Source organism: Pongo pygmaeus, chromosome 21, assembly GCF_028885625.2.
Source record: "Pongo pygmaeus isolate AG05252 chromosome 21, NHGRI_mPonPyg2-v2.0_pri, whole genome shotgun sequence".
In the NCBI taxonomy this organism is placed as follows: domain Eukaryota; kingdom Metazoa; phylum Chordata; class Mammalia; order Primates; family Hominidae; genus Pongo; species Pongo pygmaeus.
This window is the reverse complement of record NC_072394.2, coordinates 45759268-45779019: the sequence shown is the minus strand read 5'-3', so window position 1 is coordinate 45779019 and position 19752 is coordinate 45759268. Positions and strand designations below refer to the sequence as shown.

General features: G+C 44.1%; 1 protein-coding gene across 1 annotated transcript; it reads right to left on the bottom strand.

Moving 5' to 3' along the window:
- Window positions 1-4512: 4512 nt before the first annotated feature.
- LOC129021648 (peptidyl-prolyl cis-trans isomerase A-like) lies at window positions 4513-5022 on the bottom strand. Its single transcript, XM_054467376.1, has one exon. It carries the CDS (start codon window positions 5008-5010, stop codon window positions 4513-4515), a length of 498 nt encoding a protein of 165 aa, XP_054323351.1. The 5' UTR covers window positions 5011-5022.
- Window positions 5023-19752: the final 14730 nt, after the last annotated feature.

Sequence of the window (19752 nt, the reverse complement as noted above, 5' to 3'; positions counted from 1 at the left end):
AAATATAATCTAGGCATTGAGCAATGATACTTAAAGCATGATTCATTGATTGGCAGTTTTAGCATCTCCTGGGACAAATAAAGAATCTCGGGCCCCAGCTCAGACCTCCTGAGTCAGCATTTATGGGGGAGAGCCCAGACATCTGTATTTTGACAAGCCTTCCAGATGATTCTGATGCAAAGCCTAGACTCCAAGACTTTGCTTCCTTCCAGAGTGCCCTGTGGATTCCTGCTCTGCCTGCCATTCTGGGAATGGCTTCTCTCTCTTCCCTTCCCACTTTCAGTGACTGAACCCTCTGGAACATTATCTTTATGACCTCGCAGTAGCTGAGCTGCGTCTGGTAAATAGTCCTCACCCCAGTGCTCCCAGTAGATTCTGCCCTGTGCAATGCAGGCTTCTTTAGGCTGGGACTGTTGACAGTCTTGTAAACCAGGCCTCCAGGCGGGTCCCCCATGCTTCCATGTCACACGACTGTGATTTACATATGCAGGTGTGAGGGGCAGCACCTGTTAGAAATATACACCCGGCAAGTTTTCCTTTTGCACCATAAAAATGGATAAATCTGCCACCCATAAAAGCCTTATTTACTGCTAAGAGTTCATTATATATGCATGAAAAACCAACCAATTTAACTGCCTGGAAATAACTTCCTGCCGGAGGCTGGATTCAGGATTGGAATTCAGGTTTAGGTTGGGGACAGCCAAGGTGAGCTTGAGAGGGTTGGCACAGCCAGGTGGCAAGGGCCTGTAGGTACAAGGCTGGCTCCCAATCCTGGCCTGGCGTGGCTAGCTGTGTGATGCTGGGCTCATGTAGGCTCTCAGCCTCAGTTTCTCACCTGTAAAATGGGGATAACCATACCTCAAGCCTAAAATTATTGTGACAATTAATACCATATTTCATCAAACCAAAGCCACTGACCACTAACTGTAAGATGTACTTTTAGTTTCTGCATCACTAAGAAAGAAAAAAATGCTGCTATCTAAACTAGAGTTCATGCCTTTTATCACTTAGAATTTTTGTTCTATGCTTATTGAAATAGCTCTTTAAAATTCATTTAGACATAGATTCTATCATATATCAGGCATTCTCATACATTAAAAGGGAAATATAAGCAAAATAAATTGATGGAAGGATTCCTAAACCTTTTCCACATTCAGAATTCAATTTCTCTGAATCACTTTTTGACTCAGTGGTCGATGCCTGCACTTTTCTGCATCATCTTGTCCTTAGTGCCACCAAGGGTGTTCACGGTGCAGTTATTCTTAGAAATGTTCTCAATTCCTAGCCGAATCTCTCTTTCTTTTTTTTTTTTTCTGTCCCCCAAGTGCCCTATTCTGCAAATTTTGCTGCTGGAATTTTTAGAATTTACCAGGAGGTGTTGATAGAAGGTTTGCAGAGGGCACCCAGGACTTGTGTTCCTTCAATGATCTGCAAGTCGTTTGCTGGTGCAAGTGTGGGAGTTGCCCTTATCCATAGGGAATCCCCACCGGGCTTGAGCATGCATGGCAATGACAACTGTGTCATGATGCCCACCTGGCCTGGCTCCCAGAGACTACTAGATGCATCCCCATTTCAGAGATGTTGACATGGGGAGAGAAGGTGCATCTGGAATTAATCAAATGTGACTGATTAAAATGCTTGCCAGTGGCTGGGCACGGTGGCTCATGCCTGTAATCCCAGCACTTTGGGAGACCAAAGCAGGTGGATTTCATGAGGCCAGGAGTTCAAAACCAGGCTAGCCAACATGGTGCAACCCCATCTATACTAAAAATACAAAAAAATTAGCCGAGAGTGGTGGCGAACGCCTGTAATCCCAGCTATTTGGGAGGCTGAAGCAGGAGACTTGTTTGAACCCACATTTTGAGGTACTGGAGGGTAGGACATCAATATAGAAATTTCAGGGTGGGGGGGACATGGTTCCACCTATGATAAAGGGCCAGGGTGGGTACTCTGCAAACAGGATCTCCATTTGGCTATGCAGTGATTGCATTGGGCAGGTGGTTTTGTCTTCACTTTACTAATGAAGAAACTGGGGCCCCAATAAGTTATCTGTCAAATATCACACAGCTGGGACAGGGAAGAGCTGAACTTCAAGTCCAGGAGAAGCTGTGCTGAAGGCCTGCCTGCTAATTCTCATGCCAAACTGCTTTCTGGAACCTGAGGGATGTTGGGCATGGTCCTTCCCACCCTAACCCTAGCTTCCGAGTTAGAGAAGGGGAGGGCAGAGGCCTGAGATCCTGCTTACCCCTCCCTCTCCACATCCTACATTAATCAGACTTCTTCCAATATCTTATTAAACTTCCTTGTAAACTTTTATTTGAAGAAAAAGTGGCTGAACAGAAAAGTTTGAATGTGGCTGTATTGCATGGTATATTAATTTCCTAAGGCTGCTGACAACGTGGGTGGCTTAAAACATTATTCTCTCATAGTTCCGGAGTCTAGAAGTCTGAAATCACTGTATCTGCAGGGCCACATCCCATCTCTGAAGGCTCTAGGGGAGGATGCTTCCTTGCTTCTTCCTGACTTCTGAGGGTAGGCCTCAATTCTTGGCCTTCCTTGGCTCATAGATGGTGTCGCTTCAGTCCCTCTCCATCATCACATAATGTTCTGTGTGTGTGTGTGTGTGTGTGTGTGTGTGTGTGTTTTCATCTCTTCTCATAAAAGCACCAGTCATTATAGTGAATTTAGGGCCTACCTTAATCCAGTATGACCTCACCTTAACTAATTACATATGCAAAGACTCTATTTCCAAATAAGGTAGCATTCACAGGGAACTGGGGTTAGGACTTCAACGTATCTTTTAGGGGGACACAATTCAAACAACACCACATGGCATAGCTAAAGGTAAGGAACTGGTCTGGGAGCGAGGTGATGTGCACAGACGGAGGACTTCCAGGCAGAGCCCTGAGATGATAGAGGAAAGCTGAGTGGCCACAGGAGACAGGGATGATGGCAGGTCAAGGGATGAACTGGGCTGACTTTGCTTCTAGGGGACATGTAGAACCTGCTGTCTGGTGAGATGGCTGGGTCTGAGCTGCCCCTCCCTGTCTGGCCCATTCCTCTGCACCACTCACTTGCTGTTAATCCCCTTAAGCCCAGCATATGACACAAGAGAGGCCAGGTCCAGGACAGTTGGTAAACACCAGGACCACCCTCTTGCTTTTCTCCTTAACGAGGAGGCCAAAGTCTTTGAAGCCAGTGGGAGGCCTGCTTTGAATCTAAGGTATCCCAGAGTTTAATTCTTTTGTAATCCTTTGTTGGGGGGTGGGGGGCAGCTTCCAAAAGTACCTTGGCCTTAAGCAGTTTTCATTATGGATGCTAGTTGCTCAAATCTTCACTAATTCAGGTTAACCTGGATCCCAGTAGAGTTTTTCTTTTTTTTCTCCTAGCATCCTCTGATGTCAGGCCAAACAAAAATTCACATAGAGGATGTAAGTCCCACATTTCTCCCGGCATTATATCAGAATGGCCCTGGGAGTGTATTAATAACCTGGAGTCATGGAACAAATGGTTATTTATATGTGTGGGTGATGGCTAAAGTACACCGTCCAGTAATTATTCACAATTAACAAGCACTTCAGTAAATGAACAAAATCTGTTCTTCATCCATTGAGGTAGCAATTCTTTATCCAGAACTCATGTACCTGCAACTTCTGGTTAACCAGCCCTCCCACACAGCTCCAGAACAAAGCTAATTAGAGATTGTAATCATGACCTTCAGGCTCCTTCCTGAGCCTGAAGGGTACTTGAGTCATCAATAAAATATAATGTGTTCAGTAGAGTTTCAGTTGACAAGTATAATGGAGTTGAAAATTGGTGATCTATATATACTTGTTAACTCTCTGTTAACTAGACCTGTGTTGGCAGCTCTTGTGGAGTGAGCTCTTCTCAACTGCTAGAACTTTCCAGATATTTTTTCATTTAATCTTCTTAGCTCTCCTCTACGTGGTGGGCTTTAGATGGGGAACTGGTGCTCTCATTTCTTGCTTGTCGAGTCTTAGTTGCTGTCCTTGACTCAGGTCCCTGTGATAATGCAGTTTATAGAGAGTCTGGAATGCCTGGACTAGAAGAAACCTCCAGGGGATCTAGTTTGATCCTTTCATTGTACGTGAGGTGTCTGAGGCCAGAGAGGCTGAGTGATGTGCTCAGGTTTGCCCAGAGCACCTGCCTCCTAGCTCTAAGTTCTCTCTATTACATCACAGCATATTTGACATAATTCAGCTGCTATCTTGATTTTCCCCAGGAGTAGGGAGATTGATTTTATGGCCCAAAACAGGATCCAGCAAACAGACCCTGTCTTTTTTTTTGGTTATTTAGTTTTTATTTCATAACCATAAACTTAACTCGTCAACCCAGCTAGGCATGGAAGGGAACAAGGAAAACATGGAATCCAAAGGGAACTGCAGCGAGAGCACAAAGATTCTAGGATACTGCGAGCAAATGGGGTGGAAGGGTGCCCTCCTGAGCGATGGAAGGAATAGTGTGGTGGTTGAGATAAAACACAAGTCAAACTTATTGAAGTTGTCTACAGTCAGCAATGATGATCTTCTTGCTGGTCTTGCCATTCCTGGACCCAAAGTACTCCATGGCCTCCACAATCTTCATGCCTTCTTTCACCTTGCCGAAGACCACATGCTTGCCATCCAACCACTCAGTCTTGGAAGTGCAGATGAAAAACTGGGAATCGTTTGTGTTGGGTCCAGCATTTGCCATGGACAAGATGCCAGGACCTGTATGTTTTAGGATGAAGTTCTCATCATCAAATTTCTCCCCGCAGATGGGCTTGCCACCAGTGCCATTATGGCATGTGAAGTCACCACCCTGACACATAAACCCTGGAATAATTCTGTGAAAGCAGGAACCCTTATAACCAAATCCATTCTCTCCAGTGCTCAGAGCACGAAAACTTTCTGCTGTCTTTGGAAACTTGTTTGCAAACAGCTCGAAGGAGACACGGCCCAAAGGCTTGGTGTTGACAGAGATGTCGAAGAACATGGTGGGGTTGACCATGGCTGATAGTACGGGACTCCTGGTGGTGGCAGCGGCGTTTTAAAAGCTTTTTTTTTTTTTTTTTTTTTGAGAGAGAGTCTTGCTCTCTTGTCAGGGCTGGAGTACAGTGGCACAATCATGGCTCACTGCGTCCTTGACTGGCAGGGCTCAAATGATCCTCCCACTTCAGCCTCCCGAGTAGCTGCTACTGCAGGTGCATACCACCCTATGCATGCTAATTTTTGCATTTTTTTGTAGAGATGGGGTTTCACCATGTTGTCCAGGCTGTTTTTGAACTCCTGGGCTCAGGCGTTCCTCCCACTTGGCCTCCCAAAGTGCTGAGATTATAGGCTTGAGTCACCACACGTGGCCTCTTTTTTTTTTTTCCTTTTTAATGTCAAAGAGCAGTCTGTTAAATTAGCTATGACCTTATGCATTAACTATATGAGTGTTACAAAGTGTTGGCTGAGTCTAGATCCTTGAGGATAAATGTGAGTGGCATGAAATATATGCCCAGTGTGGATGTGGTGCATTTCCATCATGCTTATCTTCCCTCACTCCCGACATTGAACCTGTTAGCAGTCCTGCCAGGGCAGCTTTAAAAATGTGTCAAAGATTTGACTGCTTCTGACCATTCCACTGTTCCTGCCTTGGTCCTGGCCACCGCCTTCTCTCACCTGGATGACCTCTGGGGCCTCCTTACTGGAATCCCTGCTTCTGTGTTTCTCATCACGCTTAGACTACACTACACGCTCCTTACCAGGGCCTCAAGGCCTTGCATGGCTTGCGCTCTGCCCGCCACTCTGACCTACTGTCCTACTCTGCACTCCCTCACACTGTTCCAACCACCCCGGCCTTACCATGCCTCAAACCTGCCAAACTCATTTCTGCCACAGGACCTTTGCACAGGCTATTTTCTCTACCTGGAATGCTCTTTGCTCAGATGGTTTCTTGGCTCACTCTTCCATTTTATTCAGGTCTTTGCTCAAATATCACCCCTCTAGAGAGGCTTTCCCAACCTCCATGTCTAAGATAACACCCTCTTCCTTTCATTTTGCTTTTTCCAATGTTGCTTTAGTGTTGTATAGAGCATTGAATACTGCCTTATGATAAATAACAGTCTTACTTATGAGTATTTACTTGTTTTTCTGTTCTTTGTCTGACCTGCTAGAATTTAGGGTCTGTGAGGCCCAGAACAAAGTTGACTCCTCATTTCTCCCATCAGTGCCTGGTACATGGTAGATGCTCAATAGATAACTGTTGAGTAAATTAATAAACTAACAATTTAGAACCAGGCCGGGCATGGTGGCTTACGCCTGTAATCCCAGCACTTTGGGAGGCCCAGATGGGTGGATCACAAGGTCAGAAGATCGAGACCATCCTGGCCAACAAGGTGAAACCCCATCTCTACTAAAAATACAAAAAAAAGGCCTGGCGTAGCAGCTCATGCCTGTAATCCCAGCACTTTGGGAGGCTGAGGCAGGCAGATCACGAGGTCAGAAGATCGAGACCATCCTGGCTAACATGGTGAAACCCCGTCTCTACTGAAAATACAAAAAATTAGCCGGGTGTGGTGGCAGGCGCCTGTAGTCCCGGCTACTCGGGAGGCTGAGGCAGGAGAATGGTGTGAACCCGGGAGGCGGAACTTGCAGTGAGCCGAGATTGCACCACTGCACTCCAGTCTGGGTGACAGAGCGAGACTTCACCTCAAAAAAAAAAAAAAAAAAAAAACAAAAAATTTAGAACCAATAAGATAGTTCAATAAGGTGTCTGGTCACAAAAGAAAAAAAAAAAAAATCCTGGGGGAAAAAGGACTCTAGAAATTTTCCAACCAAAAGGTACAGTACCTACATGAAATAAATGGCAAAGTTGCATAGAGGTATCTGAAAGCTGACTTAAATCAACGGAAAGGCATATCGTGTTTTTGGATGGGAAGACAGTATTGTAAAGAAAACAATTTTCCCCAAATTAGTTCTTGAATCGAATGCGATTTCAACCTAATGCTCTTAGGGTTGTGTAAGTTGACAGAACTATTTAAAAACTCATCTGCAAAGATAAATAGGAAAAAGCCACCCAGGAATTTTTGGAAAAATAATGACAGTGAGAAGGGAACTTCAATGTAAAAATTCTAATATGTATTATAAAGCTGTAATGATTAAGATAGTGTATTATTGGGGCAAGAATATACCAAATACCCATGAAATAGAATAGTAAATTCAGCAAGAGAAAAAAGGGTATGTTATAATTTACTGTGAGAATTGGATTATAACCCATGGAAGAAAGTAGATATTCATAAATCCATACTGATATAAATAATTATATGTACTGGGGAAGAAGGGCCAGTTCTTCCTTGCAGAGGAATTTTGATTAATAGTTGTAGAGGAATGATGGAAATAGAAAATCACCAGTAGGCAAATACTGCGATAACAATTGCCACAGGCAAGTACATCAACAGAGGCTAAAATTAGTATTTAGTATGATGAGAACAGGATATTTGCATTATCTCAAAGTATTTCCCCACAAGATATTTATTATTTACTAAGAGGAAAAATAGTAACATTACAGTGTAGAAACCTGGCAGGCACCACCTTGACCAAGTGATCAAGTTTAATATCACAGGTGATGGGACACCCTGACATCATGTACCACCTGGTATGTTGCACCATCATGTACTCCCGCACTGTGAAAGGCACATCGCTTGTATGATATTTGTGCCTCCAATGCATACCCTCAATCTAACCCCAGGAAAACATGAGGCAAACCCAAATTAAGGGATATTTTACAAAGCAGCTGGTCATACCCTCTCAAAGAGTCAAGGTCATGAAAGATGGAAGACCAAGGAACTGTCCGATTGGAGGAAACTGAGAAGACATGATAACTCAAGGCAATGTAGGATCTTGGATTGGATCCTGGAACAGAGGAAGAACATTAATGGGAAAACTGGTGAAAATCAAATAAGGTCTGTAGAGTAGTTATGTTAATTTTCCAGTTTTTTTTTTTTTTTTTTTTTGCACTATGGTTACATAAGTTCTTAACATTAGGGGAAGCTGGGGGAGAGGCATAAAGGAACTCTCAATTTTATTTTTGCAGATTTTCTGAAAGCTTAAAATGATTTCAAATAGAAAGCTGAAAAAGAATTTACTATAAGAGTAAGGTGGGGAAAAATAATGGATTATTCAATTAATGTTGGTGAGACAGTTAACCATTTGGAGATATGCATAATTTTAATTATATATTTGTATATATGCTTTATTTATGAAAGTATATTCCATACCATATACCAAAATAAATTCCATGTGGATTTAAACAATTGATCTCATGGAGATAGAAGAATGATGATTACAGAGGCTGGTGGGAGGCTAAGGCAGAGAACTGCTTGAACCTGGGAGGTGGAGGTTGCAGTGAGCCGAGATTGCTCCACTGCACTCCAGCCTGGGTGACAGAGTGAGACTCCTTCTCAAACAAAAACAAAAACAAACAAACAAACAAACAAAAAAACACAGATGCTGGGAAGGGTAATGGGGTTGGGGGGATAAAGAAGGGTTGGTTAATGGGTATAAAAATACAGTGAGAGAGAAGGAATAAGATCTAGTGTTCAGTATCACAATAGAGTGACTACAGTTAACAGTAATTTACTGTATATTTCAAAATAACTATAAGAGTGGAATTAGAATGTTTCTAACACAAATAAATGAATGTTTAAGGTTATGCATATCCCAATTATCCTGATTTGGTCATTACGCATTGCATGTGTGTATCAAAATATCACATGTATCCCAGAGATATGTACAACTATTATGTGTCTATAAAAATTAAAATTAGAAAAATAGAAAAATAAAAAAGATAGTTACATATACTCTTTAAAGCAAAATAAGAAACATTAAGGTTAGGTGAAGCAATATTGAAAATGAATTTCTTATCCTCAATAATTAGAAATCAGTTAATCTCTATGCTACGATTTTAATTAATATTTATGTAATGAATGTATAATGTATTATAAACACATATTAATACATTTCTATTTATGTTAATATTGATAATTTTATAAAAATAACTTGCTGTCTACACCTCTCTAATTGCTTTACCTGGGGATATCCTGGTCAATTTTCAGGTGAAGGTCAGATAAAACTGGGCTCAAATTTAGGGTCCACTGCATACCAGCTGTGTTTCTGAGTCTATGCTTAGACATTAATTAATTGGATTTGGATTTGTTGAGTGGCCCCTCTATGTACCAGTCAGGGTACTAAAATTCCTATTCTGGTTTATGCTTTTAGTCTTGATTAATTCATTTGTAGGCTGGAGATTACAGCACCTGCCTCCTAAGATTGTTGAAAAGTAGTAAGATAGCGTATTGAAGCCCTTGGAACAAAGCCTGGTGTATTGTAGGAGCCCATTCAATGTTGGTGCTTCCTATGTCCAAAAAGTAGGCATTTCTCCCCTGGTAAGTGACCATAGGTAATCACCTGAATTATAGACACTAACATTTAAGAATATAATGTAGTGGTTAAGAAAGCACAGACTCTTAACCAGTATGTAGCTCTTCTACATACTGGCTGTGTGACTTTGAGACAGTTACTTAAGCGTCTCTGCTTCAGTTCCTCATCTACAAATTCCCCAATAAGAAGATCTATCTCAGAAAGGTGTTACGAAGATTAAACGAGTTAAGATTTGAAATGCATTTGGAACAACAGCTGGCACACAATAAGTGCTATACAAAGGTTTGCTAAATAGAATACAAATTATACCTGGTCTTTCAAAATAGATCACAAAAGCAAAAAACCACTGTACACAAAAGCAAAAAACCATTGAGATTGGGAAAAGGTGCTATCCTTTTTAGCTCCATAAAGGCCTGGCCAGAGCCCCTGGGGGTCAGCCCATCCTTTTTGCCCTGGGCCAAGAGACCCCAAGCTTCATTCAGGAGAGAAACACAGCAAAGCAATGGGCTTCTTGGGGTGAGGAAGTGGGAGGAGGGTAAAGAGGTCTTTGTAGTGACATTAGAAGTGAGGCAAATCAAGGATAATGATTTCAGGTGGATTTGCAAATGAATGATTAACTTTCACCATTTTGACAATATATCCAAACTCCACCTCTGCCAATTCTTCTGGGATGGTGGTTAAGGTATTTAATACTTCAGGGATAAAGTTTTCTCCTCTGAAGAATTTTAACAACAGGCAGGGTGCAGTGGCTCATGCCTGTAATCCCAACACTTTGGGAGGCTGAGGTGGGTGGATCTGTTGGAGTTGTTAGGGGAGGAAAAACCACCTCCAGGTCAGAAGCTTACCTTGTGTGTCATATTTCAGACAATAGGAAGGAATTCCCCAGTTTCCCTCCAGAGGGGTGGAGAGAAACGTCCCCCACCCTCACTGGAATAGTATAGTCCGCCTTAATCCCCCTACCTCCTGGGAGATGCATGACTTGGATCCCTTTTCCAACGTTCTAGTTGTGTGACCTTGCTTATCTAACATCACCTCCCTGAATTCAGTTTCCTTATCTATAAAATGGAAATGATGACACTTGCCTCTTAGGGCAGTGGAGCCTAAATTTGAGAAACCCCGTCTCTACTAAAAATAAAAAAATTAGCCAAGTGTGGTGGCACATGCTTGTAATCCCAGCTACTCGGGAGGCTCAGGTGGGAGAATTGCTTGAACTCAGGCGGCCGAGGTTGCAGTGAGCGAAGATCTTGCCACTGCACTCCAGCCTGGGCGACAGAGTGAGACTCTGTCTCAATTAAAAAAAAAAAAATTCTAACTATGAACTCAAGTGTGGCGAGGAGTAAATGAGCAAAAGCAGGGACCAGGGCTTTGGGAACACGTGACTTCTGCAAATGTGAATTATTATCATGGACCCAGTGGCCATGGGTCCCAGAATTGCCAACCCCAGGACCGGCAATTGTGTGAATCTCGAGTAGCAGGTGACCTTGTGCACTCTGTGGACTTCCAGGGCCAAATGGGCTCCTGAGCAAATTATTTTCTCTGCCCAAAAAGACTGCCGAGTGCTCTTGCAAAGGGGGCCAGCAAGTAACAACCCAGCCGCTCTCAGCGTGCGTGGGCATGTTGGCCGCTCTCTCAAACAGAAGTATTGTGTCCCAAGGTCCTTTTAAAATAAGCCTATTTTGAGATGTTTATATACAAACCAGGGAAAGAATGGGGGTATTATGCCCATAATGGAAAGTGCTCATAAATAAAAAGGCGCCATTTATCGTCCATTTCCAAGGCTGCTCTGTGGGCTGCTGCTGTGGATCTAGGCCCGGGAGGGGACGGATGTTGGGCCTTGTCAATCAGGCTGGCTGCAGGAAGGAGTGGGCTTTGTGCCAAAGACCCCGAGTTTGCAGAGTTCCAGGAGTTTCTTCTTTGTCACTGGGGCCTGGCTACTTCCAGCAGATGGAAGATCCACTTTAGGAAAATCGCCTTTTCATTGTAATCAAGGTTTATAACTTGTTTCAGTGAATTCTTTAGAATCACTGTAATCACTGTGGAGAGCCCATGGGGTTAGAGGTGGGAAAGGATGGGTTTTGAGTGCAGCATATCACACACACACACACAGGCACACACACACACACCACACAGGTTACTCTCAATTATTGTCTTGCTGGATCTGTCACCATAGGCTCTCAGGTCACACCTGCCCAGTGCTTCCTCATTACGGGGTAGGTGCATTGCGAGGGGTGAGGAATGAATCTATTTTTGAGTGCTGACTATGTGCCAGGCACAGTGCGGAGAACTCTCTCTCCATTATCTCATTTTATCCCCACTACAGCCCTAAGAGGCAAGTGTCATATTTCCATTTTATAGATGAGAAAACTGAATTCACGGAGGTGATGTTAGATAAGCAAGGTCACACAACTAGAATGTTGGAAAAGGGATCCAAGTCATGCATCTCCCAGGAGGTAGGGGGATTAAGGCGGACTATACTATTCCAGTGAGGCTGGGGGAAGTTTCTCTCCACCCCGCTGGAGGGAAACTGGGATAATTCCTTCCTATTGTCTGAAATATGACACACAAGGTAAGCTTCTGACCTGGCGGTGGGTTTTCCTCCCCTATTAATTCCAAGAGTCCTCTTGCAAAGCAAAATGGAGTTGGCATTGGTTAGGACAAAGAAGTTACCCCCCAGCTCTGTTCATCTTTCTACTCCCGTTGAATAAAGGCCAACCCCATCCCTTACTCCAAACCGTTGGCCAGTGGAATGAATACTGTGTGGAGAACATACAGGATTTGGAGTTAAAGGAAAGTCGAATACACAGAGAACAAAATGGTTGTTACCAGGGGTGGGGCAAGGAAGGGGTGCAGAGAAAATGAGGAGGTATAGGTCAAAGGATACAAAGGTGCAGAGGTGTAGGAGGAACAAGTCTAGCGTTCTAATGTGCCACATAAGGACAATAGTTAATATTGTATTGTATTCAGGATTTTTGCTAGGAGTATACTTTAAGTGCTTTTGCCACACACACACAAAGGATAACTATGTGAAATGATAGATCTGTGTATTCACCTGATTCTAGTAACCATTTCACTATGTATATGTATATCAAAGCCTCATGTTACGTGCCTTAAATATATACAGTAAAATCAACAAATAGAGGAGGCTGGAATCCCATGGGTTTGGTGCGATTGTTGCCTTCTCGGTGGAGTCAAAGAGCACTGGCTGGGGAGTCCTCAGTGTTGTATTATGCCTTAGACCAGGGGCTCTGGACCTCGCTGCCTGGACTCAGTCTTAGCTCATCAACTGGGACCTTGAGTAGATTTTATTTTGCTGAGTCTCAGTCTCAGTTTTCTCATCTCTAAAGTGGACACACAATGGTACCTACCTCACTGGGCTGGTGAGACAATGCCTGAAAGAGGCTATAGCAAGTTGCACCCTTCTAATGTTTTCTTGACCCTCTTGTCACCTGCATGTTTCCCGGGCAGTTCCTGCACACATCTATGGCCACCAGCCTCAAGCACCTGTGATCCTTTCTGCCCAAGGGCTCCTCTGGTGCTCAGGAGGGTGCTCAACCCCTGCACAGGACATTTAGAAGTGCTAGGGAGTTAATGTTCCAGGAGGGACCCTCAACCAGTGGAAGATGGGAGTTGGTGGATCCATACCCAGCTTTCTCACATTCAATGGAAAAATTCTCATGTGTGTAACACAGAGCTTCCCAAAGTGTCCCCAGTAGGACCTAGCCTTAGCTGTCCACAGAGGTGACCTACTCATCACTGTACCATTTATTGACTTTTCTCTCTTCTCTGTTTTATTTTCTGGCTCTCATTGTACTTCCTGGGACCACCTCCCGAGTAAACACCCTGCAACCAAATCCTCATCTCAGAGTCTGTTTTTGGGTAACTCAACTAAGACGGGATTAGCGTGAAGCCTAACATTTAATAAGTACTCAGCAAGCAGTGTTTACAATTAATTAATTATTATTTTTGAGAGACAGGGTCTTGCTGTGTTCCCCAGGCTGGAGTGCTGTGGCTATTCACAGGTGCGATCCCACTACAGATCTGCACGGGAGTTTTGACCTGCCCCCTTTTCTCTCTGGATCAGTTCACCCCTCCTTAGGCAACCTTGTGGTCCCCCCTCCTCAGAGGTCACCATATTGATGCCAAAATTAGTGAGGACACCTGATTGCCGTGACGTGCTGCAGCCCAGAATTCCTGGGCTCGAGCAATCCTCCCACCTCAGGCCCCCGAGGAGCTGGGACTACAGGTGTGCACCACTGTGCCCAGCCGTATTTACTGTTGTATCCTTGTGATATTAGCTCTGCTACCTCCCTGGCTGTACAACATCCCTATGAAATCCTGGGGGTGTCCGTTATTCTTTCTTGGCTTGTGCCCAGCTTTGGAGAATATGAGCTCTGGCTGGGAGCTAGAGGGTGCCTGGATACGAGTGTCTCCTTTTCTTGAGTTTTGGCTTCAGCACCTGCCTGCAAATAGCTCCCACAATCTCAGGGACCTTGGCCATCATTGGCAAGAATTTGTCCTTCCTGCTGGATTATGGCTCATGTCTGAGAGTAAAAGAATCTAGCTGCGTGCCCTGGAGAAGGTGGCTGAGTCTCCATTTTCTCTTCTGTAATAGGGAAATTAAGAAGTTAGGGTTGTTGAGAAGAGTTAACAAGGTAATGCTCATGAAACATTCAGTACAGTGCTTGGCACAGAGGGAGGACTCGATACACGGTGGTCAGAGATTTTTCTCTAGACCAATCTCCCGACTGTACACCTGGAAATTTCAGGCTCAAAGAGTGACCCGTCATGGCTTTTAAACATGCAGTTGCACCTGCCATGAGATGTAAAGGTGGGTGGAGTGGAAGGGCCTGGCAGGCCTGAATGACAGCAAACTTCCTTCCTGGCTACTTCCTGCAATGGCAGCCTCCACTGATCAAATATTCATCAAACCCAACAATGTGTCCATAATACCGTGCAAAGATGAGAAGGGCACTCATCAGGCCCCCAGGAAGCTCATGGCCAAATGATGCTGCCCAGTAGTATGAAGGATGTTTTTAGGCCTTTGGAAGGAGCTAATCTGGGAAGTTTCAGATAACTTTAATAACAAAAATATCATTTTTTTAACTATATAATCATATTAATTGTAAACATTTATTGATGTCTACTCTGAAGCAGGCACAGTTTTAAACAGTTTATAGAAATCAATTGAGTTGATCCTATACTGGTACAGATAGGCTATTATTATAATATCCATTTGACAGATAAGAAACTGAGTCCCAGAGAGGTCATGCAGTTTGCCTAGAGTCACACAGTTGGTAAGCAGGGACACTGGGATTTGAACTCGGATAGTATGGATCCAGAATCTTTACTTTTAACTCCCATTGTACTACCCCACACTTAAAATAACACAAGGGACCTGGTTGTCTGAACTTTCAGTGGTTCCTCTGTAGAACCTTTGTGCAACTTTTAGTTTAGTGATGCTTAGGTTGATTTTGGCCTGTTGGCTTCTTCCTGCACTCTGATAAGCTGTAAGTTCTGGATTTGGGTTGGATTCCCTGGGAAACTTGAGTCAGTCAGATGTGCAAACATAACTAGATGCCAGCTCTGTCCTGGTTTCCTGGGACCCCATTGCAGCTTCTAAGTGTGAGGAATTTATCATGGTTTCCCAGAACATTACTGACCAGCCAACCATTTCTGTCCTATAGATGGAGGGTTTTGAACTTTTTTAGGGTCACAGATTGTGGTTAACACTGTTTTGGTGTCCTGCCAAGATCCCCTTTGCTGAGCCATCCGTGAGCTGCTGTGAGTGTTGGCTGCTAATGATTCGTAGCTGCCCTTTTCTTAGGGTTGCTATATTTAGCAAATAAAAATACTTAATTTTATCTGGAAAACCTACATCATCTCCAGAAACGTAGGGAGCAACTCACAGCCAATAACTGAGGGATGTAGATGTAGGGGTATAACAGGCTGGCCTCATGCCATGGGATGGGGTAACTCTGTGTATAGATTATTCTCCAGTGTCCCCCTGGGGATCAGGCCAGGGCTACATATCACCCAAGATCACACCATTGCTGGGTTCTTTTCTCTTCCTTTTCCTTGAAAGTTTCCCCTGTGAGTCCTTCCTCAGTAACTCCCATGACCCTGAATCTTGGCTTCAGGTTCTGCTTCTAGGGAACCCAGATCCCCTTGAGAATGTGGTAAAAACTCGACTTTGTCCTTTAAAAACTGCACAGATACACCTACACCCCAACGTTGGCATATGATTTTTGGGATTCACCTTGAAGGGAGCCCCTTACTTCATCCTACGTTTCCCAAACCTTGTCTATCTCGCCCTCTTATAGCTGATAGTGAGTGACTGGCAGCCACTGGGGTAAAATGAGGGTTAGCATGAAGTTTGCACTGCAAATTATAAGCAGTTTTTTTTTTTTTTTTGCCTATGTGATTTCCATTATTTGCAGAAAGTCTATGTGGAATTCAAAACATGCCCAGAGAGAGGAAGTTGTCAGCTGAATGCTTTGATAAGAGATGATAGTTGAAAGAACATGAAGGAAATACACGTCTGATCAAGTCACCTACCTGTTTCTTCAAAGACTTGCCATTGCTCTCTTGATAAAGATCAAAGTCCTGGACAATGTCTTGAGGCCCTCCGTGGATAGGTCCCCCTCATGCCGGCTTTATTCCAAATCACTTTCCCATTTGATCCCCACGCAGCAGCAGCCACACTGGTTTCCTTCAATCTTTCCAACTCAGAGTGCTCCTTCCTGCCCCAGGGCCCTTGCACATGTCACTTCTTTTCCTTGGATTACTCTTCTCAGCCTTCTTGCTCCTCCATTACTCAATCACTTCCTTGGGGAAGCTCTTTCTGACTTCCCAGATCAGATGGAAGCACTCACATTATCTAGGACTTCTCCTTCATGTTAATTACGTATTGCTGTGTAATAAATTACCCCAAACATAACATAAAACCACAAACATTTATTACTTCCCAGTTTCTGTGAGTTAGGCATCTGGGAGTGGATTAACTGGGTGGTTTTGACTCAGAGTCGCTCATGAGGTTGCAGTCAGGTTGTTGGCCAGGGCTGCAGTCATCTGGAGAGGCTCAACTGGGGATAGAGGCTCTGCTTCCAAGATCACCGACATGGTTGCTAGAAGTCCCCTGTTCCTTCCTAAAGGGGGGTTCTCCCTTACCCCTCACATGCCTGAGTATCCTCACAACATGGCAACTGGTACTTCCCCCAGAGCAAATGATGAGAAGAGAGACAGAAAGAGAAAGAGTGAATCCACCCAAGATGGGGCCAGAGTCTTTTTATGGCCTAATCTTGGAAATGACATCCCTTCTCTTCTATTCCTTACAAGTAAGGCACTGAATCCAACCTATACTCCAGGAAAGGGGAATTGAGCTCCACCTCTCAAGGGGAGGAACATCAAAGGCTTTGTGGACCTACTTTTAAAAGGACCACTGTCATTTATCATGGCTGGTGTCATTTAACTGGTATGATTACTTGATTTGTGTCTGCCTGGGCTGCACTCTTCAAAAAGGAAGAGTCTCTCCTTTATTTCTCTTACCATCATATCCCAGTGCCCCACCCATAGTTAGCACTGAATAAATATTTATTTAATGAATGGAATGATTTTAATTCTTTTGTCAGTATAGTTCAAGAAAAGTCTGGCAAAGAGGTCATGATCAATTTTTGACGGAATGTCACTGAAGCTCAGCATGCACATGAAAATCCCTGCAGCTGGCTGGCCTTTTGATTTCAGTTTGTGGCGAAGCATAGAGTGAAGAGCTATCATTTTTTTGTTCATTCATTTAGTGAACATTTATTGAGCACTTATTGTGGTCTAGAAAGAGTCCTGGGTACTGAGGATGCAGACATTAATAGGATGCACAGTGATTTTTATAAATTAAGACATCCACATGTTCGTGTATAAAGCAGCCCAAAGCCTCTTGAATGATCTTCAAACATGAAAGACAATAGGCAGCTGTATTGGAAACAGACTCCTTGATATTGAGTTTGCAGAAGCTGTTTTATCAGCCCAGCATGTCGCCCAAGTGAAGTGGAGTATTTACATTTAATTCCAAAGTGGCTGTGCCAACATCAATCCTCTGGTTTTCATACTTTTTGGTCACTGTTTGCAAATGTAATAAAAGGTTTTTTGTCAAAGAAGCTGGATAAAGATGGAAAGAGAATGGCATTCTATGTGACTGGTGGGAAGCGCGAGTGGTTGATGCTGGGCAACAGTCGGCTAAGGTCGCAGGGGCATACGTGGAGAACAGGGCCAATGTGAACAAAAGGAGTTTGAAAAAATGAAATAGCAGCAAAAATCGGCTTGGGCCAAAATGTGTGCAGCGTGGGAAAAGCCCTGGTCTGACGCTCAAGAGAACTCAGCTCTGGTCCCCACATTGCTACACACTTTCTTTTCTGGGCCTCTACGTCCTTATTTGTAAAATAAGTGTATTGTATCAGACCAGAGGTTTTAAAACCTCTTTTTTCTTAGTATATCTCTAGTGCCATCCGGATATGTAAAACAGATTTAAGCCTCTCTTCTCAGAGGACTAAGAATAGGGGGCTGTATCCCATACTATTGATGTCTCTTGCATATTCTCTTGTTCTGCAAAATTTTGGCTTCTTCCATTAGATTCCAACTGCCAGCACATGCTCCCTGTCACTCCTCCCTGCCCAAAGGCTTTTTCTGGCTGCCAGAGTTCGTTTTGCCGCTTCTGGGCAGGCTGGAAGTCCCAGAGAATTAATGTCCCCCACAAGCAGCTCTGAACTAATGACTGAAGGGAGCTGTGGTATTTATACCCCAGCTCCCGCACACCTCAGGTGGGATGTTGCCAATGCTTGTGCTCTAGACTGGCTCACACAGGTCCCTAGGAGGCACAGGCTCTAGCTGCCCACAGTGGTAACTGCATTGATAACTCACCCTTTGGTGGTTGCCTTTCCTTCCCTTTCTCACTTTTTCACTCCCCAAGTGGTGACCGCAGAATCACCTCCCAAATATACAACTTGCACTTAAATCCTTGTCTCTTGGTCAGCTTCTAGGGAAACCCAAACTAAGACAGGGACTCAGAGCAGAAAAAAACTCTTTCTGCCTTCCTCATCCACCTGAGACACCTCTGCAGAGCTCCTAGGCCTCAGGGCACTGTGCAAACCACTGGACTAAAACAAAAAAAAGCTTTGTGTTTCCTTAATGATGGTGGTATTAAAAAAATGCACACCTCTCTGCTTTAGTAGAACTTTGCATAGGCATTTTTAGGTGAAAAGAACAAGATTCCTTAGAAACCCGAAGTCAGATTATGCTTTGACTTTGTAGAAGGATTATTATGAACTAGCTTTCTCTTTTGCTCACTTGCTTTATGGAGTGAGGAAATGAGTCTCTGCCAATTGGCAGATACACTGGCCCAAAATAGTTGGGGACAATGAAGCTTGAACGGCTTTTAGATGGATATCGGCCCCCTCCTTTTGATTGGTGATGTTCTTTCCTGACTCTTCTTCCAAACTTCACATGGAGGAGAAAGGGGAAAATCAGGTCCTTAGAGATGTTTCTCCCCCACAGCTGGGAAGGAATAACAAGAAGCATGGAGGGTGGTATGTGTCATGGGTGCCCTGCTCAAACTCCCTTGCCCTTCCTGCTTCAGGGCACAGTGGCCTGACTTCCGACTTTCTGCACTTGCGCTTCCTTGCCTGGCTGGTGCGTTGTTGCTTTTCAGGGAATTAACACTCCCTGGGAGCAGCCCTCAGCCAGTGATTGATGGGACCTGGGATACAGATACCCCAATTACCCTGTCCCTGGGGTGGGTAAACTCAGCTGTGTAGGTGACACCAGTCCCATTCCATTCCTGGGAGTAAGCGCTCATCTCCCACAGAGGTGATGTGCTTGATAACACTCCCTGTATTGGCTGCTTTTCTTCCCTGCTTCACTTCCCTATTCCTCCATGGGTATTTTCTCACACCTCTCAAATAAATTTTGGGTACTCAAATTCTTGTCACAGAGTCTACTTCTGGGAGAACTCGAACTACAACAAGAGTTTCCCAGGCAAGCGTTGCGTGGTTTCTGCTTATCCCTTATCTGTTCCTGGGAGCCTGTTTTCTTTGGCTACAACATCAGTTGATGAGAAAGTTTATGGGTGCTGTCAAGTGCCTCTGGGCTGGGGACCCAGACTTGGTGGGACCTACCCCTAGGGGACTGCTGTGGGGTGGGAGTACAGGTTAAAGGGCATGTGTCCTTCCTGCATGAACAGCTCTAGGTTCACTTCTGGAGTGATTCTGCGGTCACCACTTGGGGAGTGAAGAAGTGAGAAAGGGAAGGAAAGGTGAATGGCTTCTGCAGTAATCTGTGGTCT

Excerpts from the sequence above, each read along its gene's own strand:
- LOC129021648 (XM_054467376.1), bottom strand. The coding sequence starts at position 5,010 with ATGGTCAACCCCACCATGTTCTTCGACATCTCTGTCAACACCAAGCCT.